General features: G+C 38.2%; 1 protein-coding gene across 6 annotated transcripts in view; it reads left to right on the forward strand.

Moving 5' to 3' along the window:
- The window catches only part of AKAP7 (A-kinase anchoring protein 7), a 158,840-nt gene that overhangs the window by 37,919 nt on the left and 94,891 nt on the right, over nucleotides 1-26,030 (forward strand). For all 6 annotated transcript variants that reach the window (XM_042987153.1, XM_042987155.1, XM_042987156.1 and 3 more), the window contains exons 5-6: nucleotides 3,665-3,825; nucleotides 20,175-20,287. In XM_042987153.1, coding sequence (XP_042843087.1) covers nucleotides 3,665-3,825; nucleotides 20,175-20,287 — 274 coding nt within the window. The remainder of the gene's footprint in view (nucleotides 1-3,664; nucleotides 3,826-20,174; nucleotides 20,288-26,030) is intronic.

Below are 26,030 nucleotides of genomic sequence, written 5' to 3' on the forward strand. Positions count from 1 at the left end.
AACAGTATTGTGAGGCAGCACAAATGTCATCTCTCTTATACGTACGGGGAAGCAGGAGCCCTAGGAATTAAGCAAATGCTGGTTAGTAGAGAAGCCAGAACTAGTCCGTTCTCTTATTATTCCATGGGGCGTGTCTGTGAAAGATGGGGAGGCGGAGAGAGAGGGGGTAGGATGGAGACAAAGGAGAGGATGAGCACAAGGGCATGAAAGCAGTGGGGAGGATTAGTCTGCATAGGTATGAAGGGCCTCCTGTATCTCAGTGGTCTCTACTGATGAGCACGTGGTGTGCAGTGGGGTTAGGGTGAGGGGGCAGGTATGCCTCCCGATGTATTGTACTGTGTACATTTCTCAGTGGAGGTGGGACTGCCTCTAAGTCCTAAGAGACTTTTAGAAATATTTGGGGGGCATTTTTGGCCGTCACCATTACTGAGGAGTAATGTGGGCATCTGATGGGCAGGAGCGAGGGTGGCTAAACCACCTGCGGTGCATGGGAGAGTCCGGAACTAGGAAGCATTTTCTTGCCCTAAATCATGGCATCACTCATTGAAGAATTACTGTACAGAGCATGGTGACGGTCTGCATCATTCATCCCTGTGTTTCACCATGTCATTTTGCAAATACTTTCAGTTTTGTGGGAAAAAAACCCTAAATGTTTAGCAAGTCTGCTTTGTGTTTGAAGAGTTAAAGTGGCATCCTTATGCAACTTTATGATACTGGAAATATTATCTCTACTAGAAGATGATGACCAGATATTGCAATTCAGTAATTCCTCTTGACTAAGTTAATTTTTTTTTATGTTTATTGTTTATTATTGAGCGAGAGAGAGAGAGAAAGAGAGAGAGAGAGAGAGAGAGACAGAGTGCAAGCAGGGGAGGGTTAGAGACAGAGAGACACAGAATCAGAATCAGGCCCCGAGCTGTCAGCCCAGAGCCCGATGCAGGGTTCGAACTCACAAACTGCGAGATCATGACCTGAGCTGAAGTTGGATGCTTAACTAACTGAGCCACCTAGGCGCCCTGCTCTTGACTAAGTTATAATGAAAAATCTAAGAAATAAATAAGGTTTGCTATACAGACAAGATAGTGTTTTACAACTCAACCAAGATTATCAGCCATGTGCAAGATACTGAGTTAAGTGCTTTGGGGAAAATAAAGACGAGTCAGGAATGGCTCTTATGCTTATGTATTATACAGTTAAGTTGACTGGATACCATATGAACTCAAAAATTAAAATATAGAAATGTAAAACATGGTGTGTTTCATGAAATATAAAATATTAATGGAATTTCAAAGGAGAAAAGATTTACTACTAGTTTGGGAAACCAGGGAAGTGTCTGTGGCAGTATGAACTTTTAAGGGAGGAACAGAATCAAGGTGTGGCTTCGCTTTGCGTTGCTATATCGTGAGAGAGAAATGAATTGGGTTTTCTGGTAAGACGTTATTTATATGAAGGATTTTCTAAGTCTCTAATCTTTTCATTTTACCTTTCATCCTGTACTGTATAATATGCTGACATCTATGTTGTCGGTTTCTTGTTCTGTGTTCTTACTTTTCAAAATCTAGCATCATATTTTGGGTGTTTAATGATGTATTGATCAATGGGTTGGGTGTGGAGTATGCAGAAGCATTTTCTTGAAATCATGAATTTCTTCATGGGCGCCTGGCTGACTTAGTCAGTAGAGCATGTGACTCTTGATCATGGGGTTATGAGTTTGAGCCCCATGTTGGGTGTGGAGATTACTTAAAAATTTTTAAAAAATCATGAATTTCTTCACAAAGGACTTTAGGTGTAAGGTCCTTTGCCCTTACAGGGCAGAAGAAAGGCATAGAAATTTGTAAGGCCAACCACACTTAGCTGCTGAGTTGAAAAGAAGACTGTCCTTCTTAATTTCAAATACTCCTTTTAGTCTGAACTCTAGTTTGAGAGTTATTTTTTTCTATACACATATACTTTTTACTTATTTTACCATAAAGAAGTCTTTCCATAAACCACTCTTCGAAAGTATTCTATTTAAAAGAATTTGAAAGTTAGTGATACTTACCAACAGACACTATGACTTTTTCTCACTCTGCGATCAGTGACATCTCACTGGGACCTATTTATTGATTTTTGCTCCTGGAGAACTGAAAAAACCGGGCTGAGTTTAAATCATCTATATTTCTTTAATGAAAAATGGGATATAGAATTCACGGTCTCTGAAAAGCCCTAACCTTTAGCATGGCCTGCTTTAGTATATAGTTATAATTAAAATAAGTATCTTGATTTCCCCCAATTTATGCAAGATGAGCCAGAAATGGCTGTTCTGTTTTCACGTGTTCTAGCTCATGGCACACGGTGAAGGACCGTGCCGCAGTAAAAGTATGGACACTGTCTTTTAGGATGGACACAAATAAGGTTAGGAAGGATTGGGTTTAGGATGTGGATTTGGAGGTACAATGAGAAATGTGGACATTTCCAAAGCTATTTTTTAAATTTTTATTTATTTGTGAGAGGAGGGGCAGAGGCTGGGGAATCTCAAGAAGGCTCTGCACTGCTGGTGTAGAGCCCGATGGGGGGCTGGAACCCATGAAACATGAGATCATGACCTGAGCCAAAATTAAGAGTTGGATGTTTAACCAACTGAGCCCCCCAGGTGCCCCTTCTAAAGCTATTTTGAACAATTGTATATTATGACATAGATAAGAATTGAGACTCAGTATGAATTTATTTATGAAGTCAGTTAAAAACTTTATATGGAAGGTAATTTAGAAATATGAAAGAACTAGAAAAATAAATTTCTTTTCACACATTTAACTTATAATTACTAGTGAATGATCAAGATAGTTTAATGATGTTTCACCAGAAGGGTGTTTTAAAACCCTATTATATAAGATTGTGCTTATTTCTTTTTGGAGTAATTGCTGCCCTCTAGTGAGATTTTAATTTTTTTCTCATAACCACATATCTGCACCAGAATTCTCTTTAAGATGGAAATAATTCATCCTAATTTTCAAAATATTCTAAACCTGATGATGTTTAATTCATTAATATAGTAAACACTTGTTTTATAAAGAAAAATAAAGCACTTGAAACACAGAGTAGCCCTATGATCACATAGGTTAAACAGAAATAACAAACTTATGTGGTTGCAGTTGGCAAATATAACCTTTTATTTTTGTTTAATCCAGTTACAGTATTATCTTATTACGGAGGCTATTGTAGTTTAAGAGATAATGAAGTTTTAGTAGAGTGCCTTGCAAATAGTAAATACTGTATTAGTACTTTTGATAAGAATTTATAACTTTTCTTATAATCTAATAATATAAGCTCTTGTGGTATTAGGTTTTTGGAATATATTATCAGTAATGTTTTTGAGTTGTCCCTGCAGTGTTTCCTTGATTAAAAACTTCTTGGTGAACAATAAAATAGTATTTTCTTTCATGTCTTTGATATAAATTATAATTAAGTAAAGATGTAATTCACTTCTTCCATAGTTTTTATTTAAAAATTAATATTAGTTGTATTTTAATCATACAGATTAGATTTTGAAGTTATTTTTGAGCTCTAAAATAATTAGAACAAATATCAAAATTAACTTATCTTTCTAAAAACTGATTATTTCTTGTTTGGTTTTGTATATCTTATTACCTAATTTATTACTGAAAATTGTATTATCTCTTACCAGTGGTATTGGTGCTCTTTTGGAATTAAAACCATTCATAGAAGAAATCCTCCAAGGAAAACAGTTGATTTTGCCTTTTCAAGGGATTGACACTTTTGGAAATCAGGTTGGATTTGTGAAGCTGGCAGAAGGAGATCACATAAACCCACTTTTGGAGATAGCAGGTAAAATGAACAGCAACACATCCATTTGAAATCTCATCTGTTTAAAAAAGCAATCTTCTCCCCATCCCCAATTCTTATAATAGAGGTTTTAACTTTGGGGAGCCATTGTAACCTTACTTTATAAGTGAAACGCTTCAGTATCTGCTTGTGTAGTTACGAGCCAAATAAAACACCTGAAAGTTATCTTGATTTTTTTTTTTTAAGTATAGTTGACATACAGTGTTCCATTTGTTTCAGGTGTACAACATAGTGATTTGACAAGTTTATACATTATGCTCTGTTAACCACATAGCTGTAGCTGACCCAATACATCGCTATTACAGTATCATTGACTGTATTCCTTATGCAGTGCATTTTAGTCCCATGAATAACTGGAAGTCTGTCTCCTACTCACCTTCGCTCATTTTGCTCAACCCCCTACCACTTTTCCCTCTGGCAACCATCATTTTTGTCTCTATTTATAGGTCTGATTCTGCTTTTTGTTTATTCATTTGTTTTGTTTTGTTTTTTGGATTCCACTTACGAATAGAATCGCATGGTATTTGTCTTTCTCTGTCTGATTTATTTCACTTAGCATAATACCCTTTAAGTCCATCCATGTTGTCTCAAATGGCAGAATCTCATCCTTTTTTTGTGCCTGCGTAATATTCTATTGTATATATACCAGTCTTTCTTCTCTGTTTGTCTACCGATGGACACTTAGGTTGCTTCATATTTTGGCTATTGTAAATCATGCTGTAATAAACATAGGGATGCATGTATCTTTTTGAATTAGTGTTGTTGTTTTGGGGTTAATACTCAAGAGTGGAAGTATTGAATCATATGGTGTTTCTATTTTTAGTTTTTTGAGGAACTTCCATACTGTTTTCCAGAGTGATTGTACTATCTTGATTCTTTGACCTGAGGATATGTTGATTCTTGGCTATCTAGAAGGTGGTGGGTTGGACTCAAGGACCTGCTAGGACGGTCCTAATCATAAGTCTGAAGGGTTCCAGTGCTTTTCATGACATTTGATATACACTTGGCATTTAATAAGTACCAACTGTGTGAATAAGAATCACCAATTGCCTATTCAGAGGCTTGTGGGCATTGTCAGCCCTGTTCCAGAGAGTCAGCACCTTTTTCCTTTGTACCACATTTTCCCCCCTTCCTGAAGGTTCTACTCTCTGAGCAGGTCCATTGGTGATGTTAGAAGGTCTCCTATCCGTTGAGAACAAGTTGCTTAGTACAGCACAATTGAAAGTGTTTAGGGAAGTATAAGCAGAAAATTACAAAATCTGGATGGATGACTTTTGAGTTGATCCAGAGACTTGTTTGGGTGTTAGTCTACATGCTTTAAAAAATTTTATTTGCATATTCTGTCAGATCATTTCAGGTCATTTCATTTCAGGTTTAGTGATTTTTGGTTCATAACACACTCAGCATTGGTCCATGCTTGTTTTGCTCGGTATACCTATCTATCCATCTGTCATCTATCTACCATCCATCCATCCATCTATTTAATTAATTAATTAATTTAAAATGCTTATTTGAGAGAGAGAGAGAGAGAGTAGTAGCAGGGGAGGGGCAGAGAGAGAGGGGGACAGAGGATCTGAAGCATGCTCCATGCTGACAGCAGAGAACTGTATGTGGGGATCAAACTCAGGAACCATGATACTGTGACCTGAGCTGAAGTTGAATGCTTAACGAGCTGAACCGCCCCTTCATCCATCTATTTTAAAATGGTATCATAATCACATGGGAATCCACCACCAAACAAAAAGCACAAAACAAAATCCATAAAACAAATGCTAGGACATTGGCAGTAATCTAATTGTATTATCCTTTTTGTCAACGCATCCCATGATTGTCCTTCATTTAAGCTAACCATCATCCTGAAGCTGAAGTTGGTGTTTATTATGTCCTTATATTCTCCCAAAGTGTATGTATTTTCAAGTGGTTTTAACCTTATAAAAAGGTTATCATGTATATGATTTTTTGAGACATACTTTTTTTTTTTACTTAATATTATATTGCCGTTATGCAGTTTTATAGTTGCCTATTCAAAAGTGCATTTCTTGGGGTGCCTGGCTGGCTCAGTCTGAAGAGCACGTGACTCTTTATCTCAGGGTCATGAGTTGGAGCCCCATGTTGGTTATAGAGATTACTTAAATAAATAAATAATACAAAAAACCTAAATACCCCCCCCCCCAAAAAAAAAACCCCACAAAAAGCAGAAGTACATCTCTTTTAGGGTTAAGGGAGGCATTGAGGATTAAGTTTCATTTCATTGTTGGTTAAGTTTTCTTTTGTGAAGCAAAGTACATATAAACAAACATGCAAACAATATTTATGAGTCAAGAAGGACTTAAAATTATTAGTTGGTCAAGGAGAAGGCAACTCTGACAGTTTTGATAGCATAAAGCATTTGGGAACCACTGTCCACAGTTAGCAACTTAATCTGTTCTTCCTAACTGCTCTGGAGAAAATGCTAGATTTAGGTTTTTTCTTTTGTAATATAAATTTCTCTGAGCTCAAGAAACATTTCTAACTAGTCATTCATTCATTGTTCTTTTAAATAATTCAATGGGTGCTTGCAACATTGAGAATTCCATCCATTCTTAGCAAATATTCTCACAAAGGCGGTTTCCAGTATTGGTGAAAGATCCATTGTGTGCCGAGGAATGTGAAATCTTGCCAGCTTTAGTATGAGTATGAGCCGAAGGGTATTGGTTTGTCATTTTAGGAAAGGCCACTGCCCCTGTAATTCCTTTCTTGATGGGAGAGACTGTTGCTTGAAAATGTATATACTTTTCCAAAATTTAAACAAAACATTACAAAAATGGAAAATAGAGGGGGAATAGCATTCTGTCCTCATGTAATCAGTGTTTGTTATACTTGCTTTTAATCTCTTGTGCATATATTTTACTGTTGCTTTTGATTATAGTTTGTATGCACTGGTATAAGAAGTCTAAATACTTAAATATGTGTATGTAAAATTTTCATTGAAGTTTTTAGTTGGAGCACTCTATATATACAGTGTTCAGATAGGCTGTTCAATACATGAAATTTTTGTCAGTATTTCACTTCATTAGATTTATTTTGACAAGAATGCCTCAGGATTAGTATTGTTTTAGTCCAACAGTATCAGTAAATAATGTAATATTTGTCTTTGTGTCATATTTTATAGACGATTTATTCAAATAATACATTCCAACTTTTAAAAGAATATATTCCATTGACCAGGCCATTACATTTCTTAACACTGTGCTAAACTATGCATATGTATATGCCTATACAGGAGTTTTAAAATCTTTTTTGCTCAGAATACAGAGCTAGATGCCCTTAATAGAAAGGAGAATTTTTAGAGAAATTTAATTATTAAAGTATTGATAAAGAAGTTTAAGTACATGTTCTGAAGTAAAACCAACTTGAAAAGTAGTTCAAAATTGTAATTCATGAATAGCGTGATTTACCTGATTTTCATAGAGTTTTAAAATTTACAAGTTAATAGAACAAATTCTTAAAATATTACATAGTTGTTATAAAAAAGAGGACTGAATTTTAGACACTAACACTTGAAGTCATTGCTGAAAATTTTGCAAGATAAAGAATAATTTAGAATTTTTAATGTGTAAAATTGAAGAAAATTACTGTACATTTTGAATTAATACAGTCTGAATATATGTGCTTTTGCCATCAGTACTTGAATTATACCCCTGGATCTGCTGGCTACTACCCGTTATTTCTGGGAGCCGCCTAGTGGGCCGAAAGACCAAGCCTATGTTTGCACACTGTGTCCTTGTAGGTTTATGGCGATAGCTGCTTGAGGAAGCTGGTAAGACGTGTGGCATCAGAGCTCTGAGTGTCAGCTTCCTATGTTGACCTTGAGAAGTCCTGTTTTTCCAGAATAAAACAGCACCTTCTCCTTTCTTAGCAGGACACGGTAGCTCATAGAGCTAAGAAGATACTGAAAATTATGCATTTTTGTGGCACTTCTCCACATCTTACAATGCTGAAATTGCACTGAAAAGCTTTTTGTGTGGAAGTGAATATGTGATTTTATTAATTTATTTCAGCAAAATGTAATTTTGTTAAGATATGTATTAGATTGAGAGATTGCTAAAAATGTAGCCTGCTAGAATTATAAGAGTTTTTGCAAATCTCTCTTTTTTTTTTTTTTTAATGAGGAAAGTGCCCCTGGTTAGCATGTGAAAAGACTCCAAGTGTATTTATCTCATATAAAGAAGAGTGAAAGGTTTTAAGGATATTCATTTGAACGTTAAGCTTTCTCTTATGTTGTCACTTCCCCCAAAAGATGGAGAGCATATGCCCTGTGTTTTCTGCTCCCTGTGGGGATTCCGTTTGGTTGCTGGCATCTTTGAGCCTTTCTAGGCTGCTCTATGACCACATGAAATCTTGGACTTCTAACCACCACAGGCAGTGGGCATCCTTCCCCTTCATGGCCTGGGTTAGGCTGTCTTCAAAAACATCAGAACACCTTAGCCACACTTCATTTAGAGGAAGCAAAGACCAACTTTTCTCCCCACTCAGGATGAATGGCAACCCTGCACCACTGACGACCTTCAGAGCCTCTGTTGCATGCCCCACCTCATGCGCAGGCTTCTGTAGGTACAGCCCCCCCACACTTCCTGCCCCTTCTCCTTGCTCTTTTACCCTTTTCCACTGTCCCCGCAGGGGAGGGAGAGTGTTTTTCCTCCTGCCCTCCTGGATTGTCCTCCAAGGACCCATAAAATTAGACTGACAAAAGGTTAACAAGAAAAAAACAAGGAGTTTATTAATGTGTGCAGTACATATCCAGTGGAGAAGCCTCAATGAAGAGTAGCTCAAAAGGATGGTTGGGGCATCTGGGTGGCTCAGTCGGTTAAGCATCTGACTTCAGCTCAGGTCATGATCTCATGGTTCATGAGTTTGAGCCCCACGTCAGGCTCTGTGTTGACAGCTCAGAGCCTGAGTCTGCTTCGGATTATGTGTCTTCATCTCTCTCTGCCTCTCCCATGCTCACACACTGTCTTTCTCTCTCTCTTTCCAAAATAAATAAACCTTAAAAAAAAAAGGGTGGTTAGAACTTGGGCACTAGAGCATCTTAACGGAAGAACAGTTACTTTGTAGAGAAGTGATAAGACAAAGGAAGAGGTTTTAGGCTTTCCAGAGTGGTAAATTGTGGGAAGGTAAGTATGTGCGAGACTCTCATGAAGTAAGGTGTGTTTGTAGAGGTCCAGCTTGACCATAAAATTTTCCTGGGAGAGGGAATTTGGGGCAGTTTCACTTTTTAGAAGTGTTTGCTCTTAGATAAGAGAGGCTCTGGGAAGTTTTCTTTCTACATATGCTGAGTCTTCTTTGCCTCTAGCTCAAAGTTCTTATGCCAAAGTAGCATCTTTTGGGGTGGCATATTCTGGTTCCCTCCATCTCCTCTTTTATTTTACCTGATTATCTGTCAAACACTTAAATGGATTTACTTTGTGCCATTATTCTAATCATTTTACAGACATTAGTTCATTTAATTTTAACAACTCTATGAGAGAGGGACCATTATTATCATCCCCATCTTTATAGGTAGGGAAACTAAGGCATAAAGCAGCTAAATAATTCGTTAGTAAGTGGTATAGCCAGGACTCAAATCCAGGCAGTCTATTTTAAAAAAAGTGTTACTATTATTGTTACTCTTATTCATTATAATATATGTGTGATATATAATGTCCATAAAGAAGAGTATTTGGGGGGCACCTGGGTGGCTCAGTCGGTTGAGCGTCCGACTTCGGCTCAGGTCATGATCTCACAGCTTGTGAGTTCGAGCCCCGCGTTGGGCTCTGTGCTGACAGTTCAGAGCCCAGAGCCTGCTTTGGATTCTGTGTCTCCCTCTCTCTCTGCCCCTAACCCACTCACATTCTGTCTCTGTCTCTCTCTCTTAAAAATAAATAAACATTAAGAAGAGTATTTGGTACAGAACAAATGCTCACTCAAGAAATGTTAGTTACCATTATCAACATCACAGCATAGTTTCCAAAAGCATTTTTTAATTGTGTGACTATTTTTATTTATTTATTTATTTATTTATTTATTTATTTGCTTATTTACTTATTTATTTATTTTAACGTTTATTTAATTTTGAGACAGAGAGAGACAGAGCATGAACAGGGGAGGGGCAGAAAGAGACAGAGACACAGAATCTGAAACAGGCTCCAGGCTCTGAGCTGTCAGCACAGAGCCCGACGCGGGGCTCGAACTCACGGACCATGAGATCATGACCTGAGCCGAAGTTGGACGCTTAACCGACCGAGCCACCCAGGCACCCCTGTGTAATTGTATTTTTAAATGATTGTATAATATGTCATTGCATCCTAATTTATTTTACTGTTCCCCTGTTGTTAGGCATCCTCTTTTATTGAGGAATAATTGACATATGAGATTATATTAGTTTCAGGGTTTACAACATAGTGATTTGTTACGTACATGTCTATTGTGAAATGACTGGACAGAAAGTCTAGTTAATATTCATTACCTCACATAGTAACAGATTTTTTTCTTGTGATGAGAACTTTTATTTACTCCCTTAGCAACCTTCAAATACCAATATGGTATTATTAAGTATAGAAACCATGTTGTACCTTATATCCCCTGACTTATTTATATAATAACTGGAAATTTGTACTTTTGATTCCCTGCCCTCATTTTGTCCACCCTGCACCAGAGTCTGTGTTCTTCATCACTGTGCTAGTTACACTGTAAATTAGCAACTGGACTCCTAGTTTGCGGTAGCATCCCCTTGACCTTCTTGCCTTAGCTGATCTGAGATTTGCTAATCTGAGATCACAGCTTCCTCTGGGTGAAGGCTGCTCCTTCCACCACATGCCTCACACCATGAGGCCCAGAGGTCATCCATTTTCTCTCCGTTCTCTGTTGCTTTGTCCCCAATCTGCCCTCATGCACAATCCTTATTGGTGGTTCATGCTGTGGAGTTTTGTCACCCTCTACCTCTCATTCTTGCTGTTGTCCAAATATTTCCTCTCACTTGTTGAGCACTTTGTTTCCTACCTCACACTGCGACCCTTTCTTGCAGCACCATGAGCACAACCATCTAACCATCCTGGCTCAGAGTGAGCTGTGGAAGTGGAGTCTGTTGGGACTGACTTTGCATTCAGTTTCCTTATTTGTAAGATGAGCATGATAGTAACTGTTCGCAAAATAGGATAATGTACATGAAGTGCTTAGCGCAGTTTGGCACATATACAGCGGTAAATAGATGGTGGCTGTTATCATTACTAATAATGATAAGTCTACCCCTCCACCCCCCTGCTACCATCACTATTACTTTTCTTAAAATCCCTTGACTTCTTTGAAGGTAGCCTCCTACACTCATACTGTGCTCCAGCAAGTTCATAAGTATAGTGAAACCTTTGGCTATTCACCTGCCAGAACTACTGTAAGACCGTACATTGGACAGAGCTGTCTATCACCCTAACTTCCCACCCTTCATGCTATTTCACTTTCTCTCCATTTTTACTCATGCTGTGGGACCCCACTGAGCCCTCTTGTTTCCTCTTCCTGGCCAACATGTTTTATTCCTTCTTAAACTGGTCATGGCTTCATGGTGCATTACTCTGTTGGTGGCTCTTTCAGGTGCCCTGTCTTCTTGTTCTTCTGTTTTGTGACCGGTCTGGCAAATACCAATGGTAGATCAGTTCAGTCATTTGCTTTTTTACCCCAACAACCTGGGCAAATTAAAATCCAGACTCCTTGGGCCACCCGGGTAGCTCAGTCAGTTAAGTATCCAACTTTGGCTCAGGTCATGATCTCACAGTTCTCGAGTTCAAGCCCTTCATCGGGCTCTGTGCTGTCAGTGCAGAGCCTGCTTCCGATCCTCTGTCCCCCCTTCTCCGCCCCCTCCCCCTTCCCCCACTCGCATGTGTGGTCACGCTGTCTCAGAAATAAGCAAACATTACAATAAAACATTTAAAAATAAAATAAAATCCCGACTCCTTGCTTGGGTCCACAGTGTCTCTGTGCTGGTGTGCTGTCTCCTGTCTCGTCGTGGTTCTCTCATCTTGCCTACCGTGCTCACGTGGTTATGCTGCTTTCTCTCCAGTACTGGGACTCAACGAGTTCTTTCTTGCCATGGAACTTTTGCAAATATATGAGTTAACCCTCCATTTGGACCTTTTCATTGTTCAGCTCAAATGTCACCACCTCAGAGACCATTTCCCTTTCCTCTGTAAAGAGAGTCTCTTCATGAGTAAGTTCTCTGTCATTGTACCTGGTGTGTCTCCTTCGCAGATCTCATCACCAGTTATAACAGTGTAATTTTGTTTGACAGTCTTCCCTGGGTTAAGCTCCATGATGGCAAGGACCATGACTGTTCTGTTGACGGTTATTTACCTAGTACCTTCTAGAAAGCGTGACACATAACAGGTGTTAATGAGTAGTTATCAAAGGCACGGGAAAAGGAAGAAAACATTTTCATGTCATGTATATTGGTTCTCCTGCAAGTGTAAGTTTTCAAGACTCAGCAGCGTCCTGTTGACAGGCCACTTCTCCTGCCTCTCTTTCTCTTGTCCCCTGTCACTGCTCCAGGCTTCTGTTAAGTTCCCTTAGCCTTCTGCCCTTCCCTCCACAGACAAAACTGAGGCTGGGACCTACTTCATTTGTTCCCTGTACTTAGTAAACCTGCTGCTGTGTTTGGCTTTTTAAGCCTCATATAGTTTTAGGAAAAGATGTATCTTCAGTATATTTTAGACTAATGTCTTCAGCTGTGTTCTTGATCTGACACTTCAGTCTGGAGATTGCTTTACTGGTTCCTTCCTCTCTCTCCTGTACTTCTGTATTTTCTACCTTTTTTTTTCACTGGTTCATTGCCCCAACTTTAGTATTTTGTATACGGTATAAGGCAAGGGTTTCACTTCATTCTTTTGCAATGTGGATACCCGGTTTTTCCAATACTACTTGTTGAGAAGACTGTCCTTTCCCCACTGAATGGTCTTGGCATTCTTGTTGGAAACCATTTGACGATATACAAGAGGGTTGATTTCTGGGCAGTCTTTTCTATTCCATTGGTTTTGTAGGTTTGTGTTTTTGCCAGTGCCACACTGTTTTACCCCAGTATAATTAACATGCAGTGTTGTATTCGTTTAGGTGTACAATATAGTGATTCAGCAGTTCTGTACATTACTCAGTGCTCATCATGAAACTGTACTCTTTAATCCCCATCACCTATTTCCCCCATTCCCCCCCCCCACCTCCCCTCTGGTAACCATCAGTTTGTTCTCTAGAGTTAGTGTCTTTTTCTTAGTTCGCCTCTATGTCTCTTTTTCCTTTGTTCATTTGTTTCTTAAATTCCACATATGAGTGAAACCGTATGGTATTGGTCTTTCCTGACTCACTTTGCTTCGCGTTGTATCCCCTAGTTCTATCCATATTGTTGCAAATGGTAGTATTTCATTCTTTTTTAATGGCTGAATAATATTCCATTGTATATGTACACCACATCTTCTTTACCCATTTATCTGTCGATGGACACTTGGGCTGCTTCCATATCTTGACTATTGTAAATTATGTTGCAATAAACATGGGGATACATGTATCCCTTTGAATTAGTGTTTTTGTCTTTTTTGAATAAGTAGCCAGTAGTGTGATTACTAGGTCATAAGGTAGTTCTATTTTGAACTTTATGAGGAACCTCTGTCTTCCACAATGGCTGTACCTGCTTGCATTCCCACCAGCAGTGCCAGAGGGTTCCTTTTCCTTCACACCCTTACCAACACTTGTTTCTTCTGTTTTGAGTTTAACCATTCTGACAGGTGTGAGCACACTGTTTTGATTACTGTAGCCTTGTAGTAAATTTTGAAACAAGGAAATGTGTGACTTCTAGCTTTGTTCTTCTTTATTAAGAATTTTTGGCTAGGGTCCCTTGAGATTTCATATCAATTTTAGGATGTTGTTTTCTATTTCTGCACAAAACGTCATTGGAACTTTGATAGGAATTGCATTGTCTGTAGATCACGTTGGGTAGTATTGACATCTTCACAGTATTAAGGCTTCCAGTCCATGAACGTGAGATGTCTTCCATTTACTTTGTTTCTTCTTCCGTTTCTTTCAGTACCATTTTGTAGTTGTTAGTCTTTTGCCTCCTTGGTAAAGTTTATTCCTAAGTATTGTATTATTTTTGATGCTATTGTAAATGGAGTTGAGTTTATTCTTAATTTCTTAATTTCTTTTTCAGACTGTATAATTGATCTTTTATAGGACTCATTTCAAATGTCATTTCCAAAATGAAGGCTTTTCTGATTTCTTCAAAATAGAAATGACCACTTTCTTCTCTAACCTTCCCTATATTCTGTATATAAATGCTTATCTACTGTAGAAACTACAGTAGTTCATTGCATTTGATTGTTTAAAATCGATGTTTCTCAACTAGAGTGAAAGCTTTTGGAGGGAATCTTTCATCTTTGGGTCCCCAGAGCCTGCTATTTAATAGATATTCAATAACTGTCTTTTAAAGAGATGTATAAGTCAATGAAAAATGTATGATGTAAGCATAAAAGTGTAACTGAACGAACATAGTCTCTCTTTTCTTATTTATATTTGTGTCTAAATCTCTGCATGAGCGTAAAATCCAGTCCTGGTGCCTAGAATCCCTGATGGATACTGTACCAGCATTCTCTGACTGTTCACCTGGACTGGCTGGTTGTGGGGATAGAAGAGGGAGCTGAGAGATCATTTGTAATGGCCTCATCACTTTTACTGTCAAGTTTAAGGAATCTGTCCAAGGACACGAATTGAATAATAAGAGAACTGAGCCAGTGTTAGAGCGCTCAGTCTGGGTCTCTTTCCTCAACTGCAGTGGAATGAATATGATTCCTGTGGCATCAAGGTGTAATTTTAGACTTGCTTTCAAGAATGAAATGTTTTAAAATTCTGTTGGACAGTTTTACATAGTAATGAATTGGAAATATCTGCTTAAAATGATGAGTATAAAATTTTTTAATTGAAGTTCATATTATGGCAGCCTTTATGTTGAAGTGTATATACAGTTCAAATGACTTACTAAATCTAAAATGAAACAGTTTAAGTAGCATATATATGGAAACAAGAATCCTTCAAATAGTAATAACATAGGAACAACAAAAACAGTTGTATGGCTTTTATTTCATTCAAGGTTAGATGGCTACACAGCGATTCTAAAATTGAGATTTTTCATACTATATGTGACATAGATTTACTGTAACTTAAAATAGTGTAAGAAAGTATCTTCCAATTAGAAAGCATGGAGAGACTTTATCACCCCCTATTGTATGGTGTATTGTCTAATTACAAATCAGTCTTAAAGCTAAAATCCAGCTACTTATTTCTGTTGCATCTGAAATAGAATATTAAAACTTAAGAATTTATTAGGACTATATAATTTACATTTAGTATTCTAAATTATTCTTTTTATTTTGAGAGAGAGAGTGCACGTGTGCTGCGTGAACAGATGGGAGGGGCAGAGAGAGAGGGAGAGAGAGAGAATCCCAAGGAGGCTCTGCGCTGTCAGCATGGAGCCCAACATGGGGCTCAGTCTCACGGAATGTGAGATCATGACCTGAACGAAAATCAAGACTTGGACACTTAACTGAGCCACCAGCCGCCCCTACACAACTCTTATTAGTAAACTTTTTGTATACCTCAATAAAAAAATAAACCTCTTTGTGATTATTCTCAAATTATAGATCATGCTATCATATAAATATCCCTTACAATGTTAGCCAAAGGGTAAAAACAGCAAAAGAGGAAAAAAGGAAAAAAATTTACAAGAAGGTGTATTTAGTTAAAAAGACATGATTTTATTAAAATTGGTCTGTTGCAACAGTTACTTTGAGACAACTTTAGCAATTTCTTTACATTTTAGCTATAAATTTATTGTTGCTACATACTTAAGAGTTCATTTGAAGAAAATGTCCTATATAAAAATATATATAAAAAATTAAAAAACAGATAAAACTTCCCAGTGCTTAGCATACTCATAAATGTTTGTTGAATAAAACAACCCCTTCCCCCAAATAGATAAAACTGTATTTGTTAGGATTACAAAATATTGTTTCTTTAATGAAATATTCATTTCAATTTTCTTTTATATAGTGAAGTCTCCTAGTGTTTAAATACATTTTAAGAAATTGTTCTTCGGACATTTTGCACCTTTAGCTATGAGGCATGTATCATTTAGGAAGTGTTCTTAGTTGGCTTTTGAAGGGTGTCTGATATATTTGCTGTGTGATTTTCTATTTAGTGCTTGGAGGAATGGCTGTGGACTAGGAGGAATTGAACAATCTCTTAAGTTATTCATAAGCTTCTCTTCAGAATGTGAGTTGGCGTAGATGAAAAATGACACGTGGTTTTCACACCGGCAAAAAGTCTTCTCATCTCAAGAATGACCTTTCAAAAAAATGTTTGTTTATTTTGAGAGCGTGTACGAGCAGGGGAGGGGCAGAGACATAGTAAGAGAGAGAATCCTAAGCAGGCTTTGTGCTGTCAGCAAAGCCTGACGTTGGGCTCAGATTCGCTAACCAAGAGATCAAGAGTCAGATGCTTAACCGACTGAGCCACCCAGGTGTCCCTCAAGAATGATATATCTATCACCATTACCCTGTAGTCTAGCTAAGCAATAGATTATACTGCTATTAGGAGCAAAACACCAACACTAAGAAATACTTTTCAAAAAGAAGACAACAATTTCTTTTTTTTCTTATTTCTGTCTACCTAGAGAATATACTGTACTGAACAAAACACAATAACAAATTATATGTGCTTTGTGACATATTATTTAAAACAGTATTGTAAACAGATACCTATCATCAAAAATTTAAGGCCTAGGGCACCTGGGTGGCTCAGTTGGTTGAGTGTCTGACTCTTGATTTCGGCTCAGATCATGATCTTATGGTTCATGCTTTGAGCCCCTCATCAGACTCTGCACTGACAGTGAGGAGCCTGCTTGAGATTCTGTCTCCCTCTCTCTCTGCCCTCCCCAGCTCAGCTCATGCTTTCTCTGTCTCTCTCTCTCTGAAAGAAAAAAAAAAAAAATTACGCCCAGTGAATAATGAAAACTGTTGGGTCAAAATTTAATGTAACTGAAACCAGTAAATAGGAAAATGTTATATCTTTAGAATCAGTTGATAATAAGATTGTTACATCAAGTAAAATACATAAGTGTAAACTAATATAGATAGTAATGAACAGTACAGATGCCTACTCTCTTAATTTCTCTTCACAAAACTCCTTTCTTTGTATCTTTTGTAGTTTTTGATAATTCTGAACATTGTTAAGTCCTTCTCTTTACTGGACCCAAATCTGTCCCCTGAGACTATAAGCTCTCTGAAAGTAGGGACATGTTTGCTGTCTTAAGCAGATAGTGTGCCTGACATACTTGGGAAGTGCTCAGTAAATAAATGCACAAATGAATTTTTGCTTTCGCACCTTCATGCCATGTCTGTTTTCTGGGTTGATACGAACATGTTGCCGAGTTGCTACCAGTAACTCTTCTCCGTGCTAATTCTTCAAATACTTGAAGACTTAGAAAATATGTCCTAATCCCTTCAGTCCGATCCTAGGAACTTAATAAGTTAGTCCACCATGGTATATGTTAAGCTATCAGACACTGCCAATATTTGACTATTTTTGACCCATAAAAATGGCAGTTGTGTATGAGTTCGCTTAATATTTTAACTCTGTTTCTTTTTAAGTTTATTTATTTATTTTTGAGAGAGAGCAAGGTGGGAATAGGGGCAGAGAGAGAGGGAGAGAGAGAGAGAATCCCAAGTAGGCACCACACTGTTAGTGCAGAGCCTGATGTGGGGCTCAAACTCATGAACCGTGAGATCATGACCCGAGCCAAAGTCAGAGGCTTAACTGAATGAGCCACACAGGCATCCCTCTCTTTGTATTTCTTATATGCCGTGTTCTGTGCCTATTCTCCCCACCTCCCCCCACCCCGACAGTGGCACCCATGTTCACAGAATAGAATATAGCAAGAAAAATCGAGGAAAGGCTTTGGGAGTTCAACACCAAAACATAATGGTAAGTTTTTCCTGCTTTGATGCTAGAAAAGACTCCCAGGGTCAGGCAAAGAAGAGAGTTAGAGCCCAAGGTAGAGTGTGAGTTCTTGCCCCTCCATCATCCTGACTGGAAGAGCAGAAACTCGCATGAGTCCGAGAGCAGGGGTGACCCTGTGGTTTGCTCCTGAAGTGTGCCTATAAGTGTGGCAAGGAAGAAGCCCCTGTGCTTCTAGAGGGGTGGTAGAGGTGAAGTGAGGGTGGTATTGTGTGAATGGGTGGTCTTACAGGGTTTTGGCCTTTTCCCCCTTGGTCCTGGGTAATTATGCTATTTTTGCGTGCTCAAGAATAGCAAGAAAGTGGGAAAGGGGCTCAGACAGGTTCAGTGAACTCCTGCTTGCCAGGGTATGGTGACCAACAGAATGAAATCTTGCACACCAGAGGTGGGAGGGAAGTTGCAGTCATTATATAGGGATGAGGGAGGGTCCACTACAAAAACCAAGCATGGTGCGTGTCTCAGGAGTTGCGGATGATGACCCAAGAGCCAGATGCTACATCCCCTTCTAAAACGTATGACACCCCATTAGCTACCTTCTATTCAGCTAAACTACAGTCCTACGAAAAGAGGGGACCATTGGATTGTCTGAGATTAAATTTCTTCCAGAGAAAGAAATGTACCTTGTAGTTAAAATAGAGATGAATAAAGAAAGTTATTCTCACACGTACATTTCCCTTGCTTAAAATCCAGGATTTCCCGCCATACTGAGAATACAATCTGAAGATTTTACCATGTCTGTAATGCTCCTGCCCACCTCTCTAAACCCATTTTTTACCACTTAGCAAAGCTTGATACAAATCCTAACGCTACTTCTAACCCTAACCCTAACACTAACCCATAACCTAAACTAACCCCTAACACTATTTCTTTTTTTTTTTTCATTATATGAAGTTGATTTTCAAATTGGTTTCCATACAACACCCAGTGCTCATCCCAAAAGGTGCCCTCCTCAATACCCATCACCCACCCTCCCCTCCCTCCCACCCCCCATCAACCCTCAGTTTGTTCTCAGTTTTTAACAGTCTCTTATGCTTTGGCTCTCTTCCACTCTAACCTCTTTTTTTTTTTTCCTTCCCCTCCCCCATGGGTTTCTGTTAGTTTCTCAGGATCCACATAAGAGTGAAACCATATGGTATCTGTCTTTCTCTGTATGACTTATTTCACTTAGCATAACACTCTCCGGTTCCATCTATGTTGCTAAAAAGGGCCATATTTCATTCTTTCTCATTGCCACGTAGTACTCCATTGTGTATATAAACCACAATTTCTTTATCCATTCATCAGTTGATGGACATTTAGGCTCTTTCCATAATTTGGCTATTGTTGAGAGTGCTGCTATAAACATTGGGGTACAAGTGCCCCTATGCATCAGTACTCCTGTATCCCTTGGGTAAATTCCTAGCAGTGCTATTGCTGGGTCATAGGGTAGGTCTATTTTTAATTTTTTAAGGAACCTCCACACTGTTTTCCAGAGTGGCTGCACCAATTTGCATTCCCACCAACAGTGCAAGAGTGTTCCTGTTTCTCCACATCCTCTCCAGCATCTATAGTCTCCTGATTTGTTCATTTTGGCCACTCTGACTGGCGTGAGGTGATCTCTGAGTGTGGTTTTGATTTGTATTTCCCTGATGAGGAGCGACCCCTAACCCCAAGTCCTAACCCTTAACCCCTAACACTATTTCTAACCCTAACCCTTAACCCCTAACCCTAACACTAACCCCTAACACTATGTCTAACCCTAACCCCAAACCCTAACCCTTAACCCCTAACTCTAACCCTAAGGGGCTTACCTTGTTTTTCATCTCTAAGAGATCACTGACCTGTTTTTGCCCAATACATACAGTGTCTTGCAAACCATTATTTTATGTACCTTGTCCTTTTATTGTTTCAGATGGGAGGGTGAATCTGATTTCTTTTATTCCATCTTGGTCTTTAGATATTACGGGTTACAGATAAGCTGGTCCTTCTTTATGAGTATGGATACCACTGGGATATTCAGTGAAAATCAACATATCAGACAAATTTTTTTGTTTTATTAAATGTTTCCTTTTCAAATTGTTGCTTTTGCGTGCTTAACTTAAAATTTGAAATCTCTGCAAATTTAATAATATACTTGTTATACACATTGTGGTTTTTCCTCTCTTAAAAAATAATATGTCATACAGGTATTTAATCTTCATTATAGAGTAATTTGTTATTTTTTGAACTGCCATTTTTATAATGAAAGGTAGCTATGTGTTGCAGTAGCAGTTTTTGGTTTTTATTTTCTTTAGAGACTGCAAAAAGGACGTTTCAAGAAAAGGGCATCTTGGCAGGAGAAAACAGGGGTTTTAAGCCTCATTTGACTTTTATGAAATTGTCCAAAGCACCACAGCTCCGGAAGAAGGTGAGTGGACAGTTTTATCCTAAGCCTTGTTTTGCCCGCTACACCAGCCTTAATAAGCATGGTTGGGGCATGAGTGACATTTGCGGTCGTTTTTGACCCCCTGCTACTCTTGGTCCCGGGATTCCAAGTGAGATTGTTTCCAGTTCCCAGGGATGCTGAGCTGGCTCACGAGACTCCATGCAGGCCATTACCCCCTGTGCCCTCCTTTGCCTCTGTGGCTGTTAGCTGTATACTCTGACCCACGTTTCCTGCTGCTTCGTCTGTTGCCATATCTGCTCCGTTGAAGGGTGTTGAGGCAGGGCTGGGGCCCCATTTTACTGCTTTCTTTGCTTATGGTTGTTCACAGCCTGCTGCCCTCAAAGCTTCTTCCTCTGGTCTGCATACCCTGGTGCTGCTCACTGGAACTGGGTTCTTCAAGGTGGGACAAGCTTTTTTATGCCCCTTTACGCATCTCTTTCAAGGGCTCCAGTAGACGACCTTGTGTGTTCAGCAGTTGTTGCCATTATGGCTTGGAACAGGTGTTCCACAGACTGGGCAAGAGGGTAACTGAGGAGCTCCCATCCTCCCATCACTTAAAAGTACTTTTTCCTGACACGAGCTGAGGGACCGGTCTCTTGACCTCCCACATCTTAGGGTGACTTTCTGCCTTCTCACAGGTTGGAGTAACTTTTGGTTTTCTTCAGGATTCATGAGCTTTTCTCCTGGAATCCTAAGGGCACCCTTCATTGTTTTTCCCATTTCAGCCTAGGGAGCGTCTTATGCACATTTAGACATCTGACCTGCTCTAACATACCAGAGTTCTGGAGATGGCCATGCAGATTAATATTCGTTCCTACTCTCCATGACCCTTTGCTGCAGTTAAGACTGATTTGCAGCTTTATAAATGAAGGTCATGTTTATTAGTAAGTAGATCTCTTTTCTAAATTTGGCACATATTGTATTTAACGTCTTTTCGCTCAGAAGGTCTTTTCAGTCTTTTAGAACCTCTGTTTGGGTGATTGACCATCCTGTGGTTGTGAGTTTTTTACAAGCTATTGTGAATACTTTCTCAAAAAGATGTTTTTTTTTTTCTTTTGGTGACTATGCCCCACATTCAATAATAACTCTATCAGGTAACATTCCTAAATATTTTAAGTAACAGATGTTGAAATTTGGACTAACAACTGTCAAAACTTGCAGACTGATGGTTTACTGTTTTTACTCATTATCTTTCTTGTTTTGCTTTCAAATGGATTGTCCTCTTGCCAGTGATTTCACACTTAATCACAGAATGACAAATCAGTGGTGAAGGTAATATCCATCATTTCAAAATGTTTCTTTGTCTTTACAGTTTTAGCTTTTACATGAGAGCACACAAGGACATTTATCAAAGGAGTGTTTCAGCTACTCCAGAATCTCAATTTCAACGTTTCAAGCTAAATTTAAATGATTCCTTGGCAGTTAATTTCCGCAAATCTGCTCCCTTATTTTATAGAAAAGGGATATGAGACTAACAAATGTTAAGTGGCTGAATGAGATCCTGTTCCTCCATTTGCAGAGCCCTGCATGGAACCCATCTTATCTCTTTCCCAGGCTCATATTCTCTGCCCCCACTGGCCACATCCAGTTCATCCAAATTAATTTCTGTATTTACGTGAGGAGCTCCCTGGTCCAAATCCTATTAAGTCAGCCGATATTTACTGAGTGCCTAGTACGTGCCAGACATTGGTGCTGGGCTCAGAGTTATGATCAAAATAGAAACAGTCCCTGCCTGAATGGTATATAAAATCTAAATCGGATTGTATTTTGTCTAGATTAGAAAGCGTAATCTTTAGAAAATAAATTATTATTATTAAAAAATTTTTTTTCTTACAGTTATTTATTTTTGAGAGACAGAGAGAGACAGAGCACAAGTAGGAGGGGCAGAGAGAGAAGGAGAGAGAGGAGACAGAGAATCCAAAGCAGGATCCAGGCTCTGAGCTGTCAGCACAGAGCCCGACGCAGGGCTTGAACTCACAAATCGTGAGATCGTGACCTGAGCCGAAGTCGGATGCCCAACCTGACTGAGACACCCAGATGCCCCTAGAAAATAAATTATGACTTTACTGTCTTTCAGACAGCCAAGTGAGATCTTTTTCTTTTCAATATGGAATGACTCTGTTCCTGTGTACTACTATGATGCCCAGTGTTCCTGAATGCTTAAGAATGTATATTTTAAACTGTGGGATTCATATGTCAACATTGAAGCTTGAAGATATCCACCCTCTAGCTTCAGATCTGGAGTTGTACCTAAAGACCTTGCTTTTGATGGTCAGGCAGTACCACAGGTGATTCTAATCAGATGGTCTGCAGAGTGGTTTAGTCTGAGACCTGCAGGTTTAAATGAATACCCAGCATTTTCTTTATGCAGCAAATCGTTTGTTCCACTGTAAAAGTTAAAGCCAGTATGAAAAGATAGCGTGCACAAAAGTACACTTTTATTATGCTTTGTGGTTTGGAATACAGATTATTTGAAAATATGTGGTTCTTCAGTCTCTTTCTTCTTAATTTTTTTACATTTCCAAACATCTATTCTCCTTTCTCAGCACCAATTCTCTACCTGGTTTTTATTCTGGTTCACTCATTTACAAGGCAATGGACATTGATAAAATCAGTAATGGAAAGTATTGCTAGTGTTCAGTGTTATTTAGATTGACAAAGAATAAAAGGAGGAAGAGAGAGAGAGGTAGGAAATAATAGGTTTCAATCACTCAAGTGTTACGAAGTTTGTCTTATTGCAAGTACTTTCTTTTATTTTAAAAGTTATTTTAATTGTAAAAGTATTAGATGAATATTTGGTCACTGTAAACAGTCCAAACACATGCAAACCTATGGAGTGAATTATATAATTTTTCTTTCATCACTATCCCATCACCACCTTTTCCCCAATTTCTCTGTAGGTTACCACTGCTAGTGGTATATCCTCTTGACTTTTTCTCTATACACTGCAAACGTGTAGATAGATAGGTGCAAATAACCTGCATATAGTTTCTTTAAAACAGAAATAAATATACATTATTTTGATTTATCATAATTTATTCTCCCCTTGATGAATAATTACATTAATGTCTGGGTTTTTTGTTTTTGTTTTTTTTTTTTAGCACAAACAGTGCTGCAGTGAGCATCCTTGTTCATTTTTCTTTGGGTAAATATGCCATTATTTCAAAAAACCAGTTTTTTGAAGTGGAATGTCAAGGTCAAAGGGCATTGTACATTTTAACTTTTTAAAAACACCACACACAGTGGTCCTAATTTATACTTCCAACCATTTTGTATTAGAGGAACATTTGTTAGTGTACGCTTGAGGTAGAAGGACCATCAGGGATTTGAATGGTGGCTTGGTATGGCCCTTTGAGCTATACATTGAGCAATTCCTATAAAAAGTTAAAATATTTATATTCTTTAAGAGGTTCATGCTTCTGAAATTATCCTAAACAAATAGTTTTTATTTAGATAAAATAGATACATAGCATTGTGTAAGTTTCAAGTGTACAACCTAATGATTTAGTATATGAATATATTACAAAATGATTACCGTAATAAGGTTAGTTAACACATCCATCACTTCATATAGTTACCATTTTTGGTTGTTGTGAGAACTTTTACTACTCTCTTAGTAATTTCCAAATATATAATGTAGTATTTTTTAACAATATAGTTATTTTTAACTATTATCACCATGTTGTACATTATATCCGTAGGACTTACTTATTTTATAACTAAGAAACAATTTAAAAGAAGAAGTTCTTTATGTGTAAAGATGTTTACTGAACCACTATCTGTAATAGAGAAAAATTAGAAAAAGGTTCCATTACAGTGAGGGAATTTTTAAGTCAGTTATGGTATATCAATGATTTAAGAAGCTATTAAAATAGATACTTATAAGGACTGTGTTAATAGCACAAAACTTCCTTGTATTTTGACGGTAAAATGTGGGTTCCTGCAATTGCTCTTTTAGCCCATAATTCTTCTGGTAGGTCACTGAATACCTCTGATCTTAATGTCACCTGGAATATAGTAAATTTCTCTTGACACACACAGGATTTCTCTTGTGGTTGGTTGGGAGTTTGCTGAGGTTCTGAGGAAGAGTGGAGCCTTAGTGGGCTGATCATAGAAATGGTGATGGGCAAGTTAGATGTCTCATGACAATGAAGGGTAAGGCGAAGCCACCAGATGCAGAAAACTTGAAGGTTTTCCATCATCCTGAGGAGTGTTGTTTCTGGTATGGATAGGTGGTACGTAGCGAAAGTATCTAGAAAAGAGCTAATAGTATCTCCCACCAAGATGCTGTTTGGAAGGTTGGTGTACTCTTTATATTTCAGTGTGACCTGCTAGAAGGTCATCCGGAAATCACTTTGTGTAGTGAGTAGATACTGATATACTCCTAAGATACCGCTGTTATTACTGTAGACATGGTAATTATTGGTAAAAAGGGTGTTCTGGGTGGAGGGGTGCTCTGCATCATTATAGGCAGATTCTGAGGTAGTTAAGATTATCCATTCATTATTATCTACGGGAAGTATAACCAATTACTCTGTAATAGGACTTCAACTGGTATTTTTTTTCACCATATACTGAATCATTTTTACAATTTAAAAAGCTGTTAATCCATGCCAGTGTGTGTGTGTGTGTGTGTGTGTGTGTGTGTGTGTGTGTGTGTGTATAAAGATTTAAAGCTGAAGCCATAATTGGTCTGTTCATGAAGATAACATGTGTCACTGGTGTAAAAGATATGAACAGATCTCTGGTGCAGGGGATGAATGTTTACCACCACTGGAACAGTCATAGGATCTGCTATGAGGATTTCCCAGTGGTGTTTAGTGTTGGCTGCAGAAGTCCTAGGCTGTGGGGTGCCATCCTCTGATAGGCACCTATTTGTAGGTAATACCACTTAGTAGAATTAACCAAAAGTCCAGTGGGATAACCAGAAGTTCTGTAGATTGTGATCAGCATTTTGAAAATACAGAAACTCTTGTTCAAATTTCCTGGTTGGAACTTCCTCAGCTACAGCATGACTTTCTGGTTCCCAAGCTCAGAAGTGAGTTCTCTTAATTTAGAATCTGAGAAACTTAAGATTTCCCTTGGCATTATATGTTTTTCTAACAGTAGGAGGCATTTAGTCAATGTGTTAGTTTTGCATATTCTTAGTTTCATGAAATTCTAGTAGGGTATATTGCATTAGAGACTATTGAAAATAGTTACTGTATATTTTAAAGGTAGTTTGATTATCATTGTGCTTTGAGAGTTGTAGTTTCTTTCATTAAATGAATGGAGCCTTAGAAAATCTTATTAAATTGCCATGTGTCTGAAATAGTAACTAAAATTCAAGTTCTCTGTGTAGTTTTCTTGGAATGTATTTGTTTTATGTGCTTAGTCTGCAACTTTTTATATGCTTTTTATCCATGCTTTTAAGTCCATGCTTTTTATATGCCTTCTTTTGGATATATTTTTCTCACTGCGGGACCTCGTACTTCTGTGATTTAACCATTGCAAAAACTGGTTGGTTAGAAATGTGTGCTAACACTTGGTGGCAGAAGAAGACCAGTTTCAAATCAAAAAGTATCTTAATGCAAATCTAGATTCCTTAAGAAATAAATGTGATCTTTTCATGGATAAATCCGTTGTTTTTAAGCATTAATTATTTTCTAGCCTTTTTAGATCCTTTTCCTGGCCTATGACTCTTTCAAATTACTAAGGTAGCACTAAACCAACAAAGCTATAGTTT

This window comes from Panthera tigris, chromosome B2 (assembly GCF_018350195.1).
Source record: "Panthera tigris isolate Pti1 chromosome B2, P.tigris_Pti1_mat1.1, whole genome shotgun sequence".
NCBI classification, from domain to species: domain Eukaryota; kingdom Metazoa; phylum Chordata; class Mammalia; order Carnivora; family Felidae; genus Panthera; species Panthera tigris.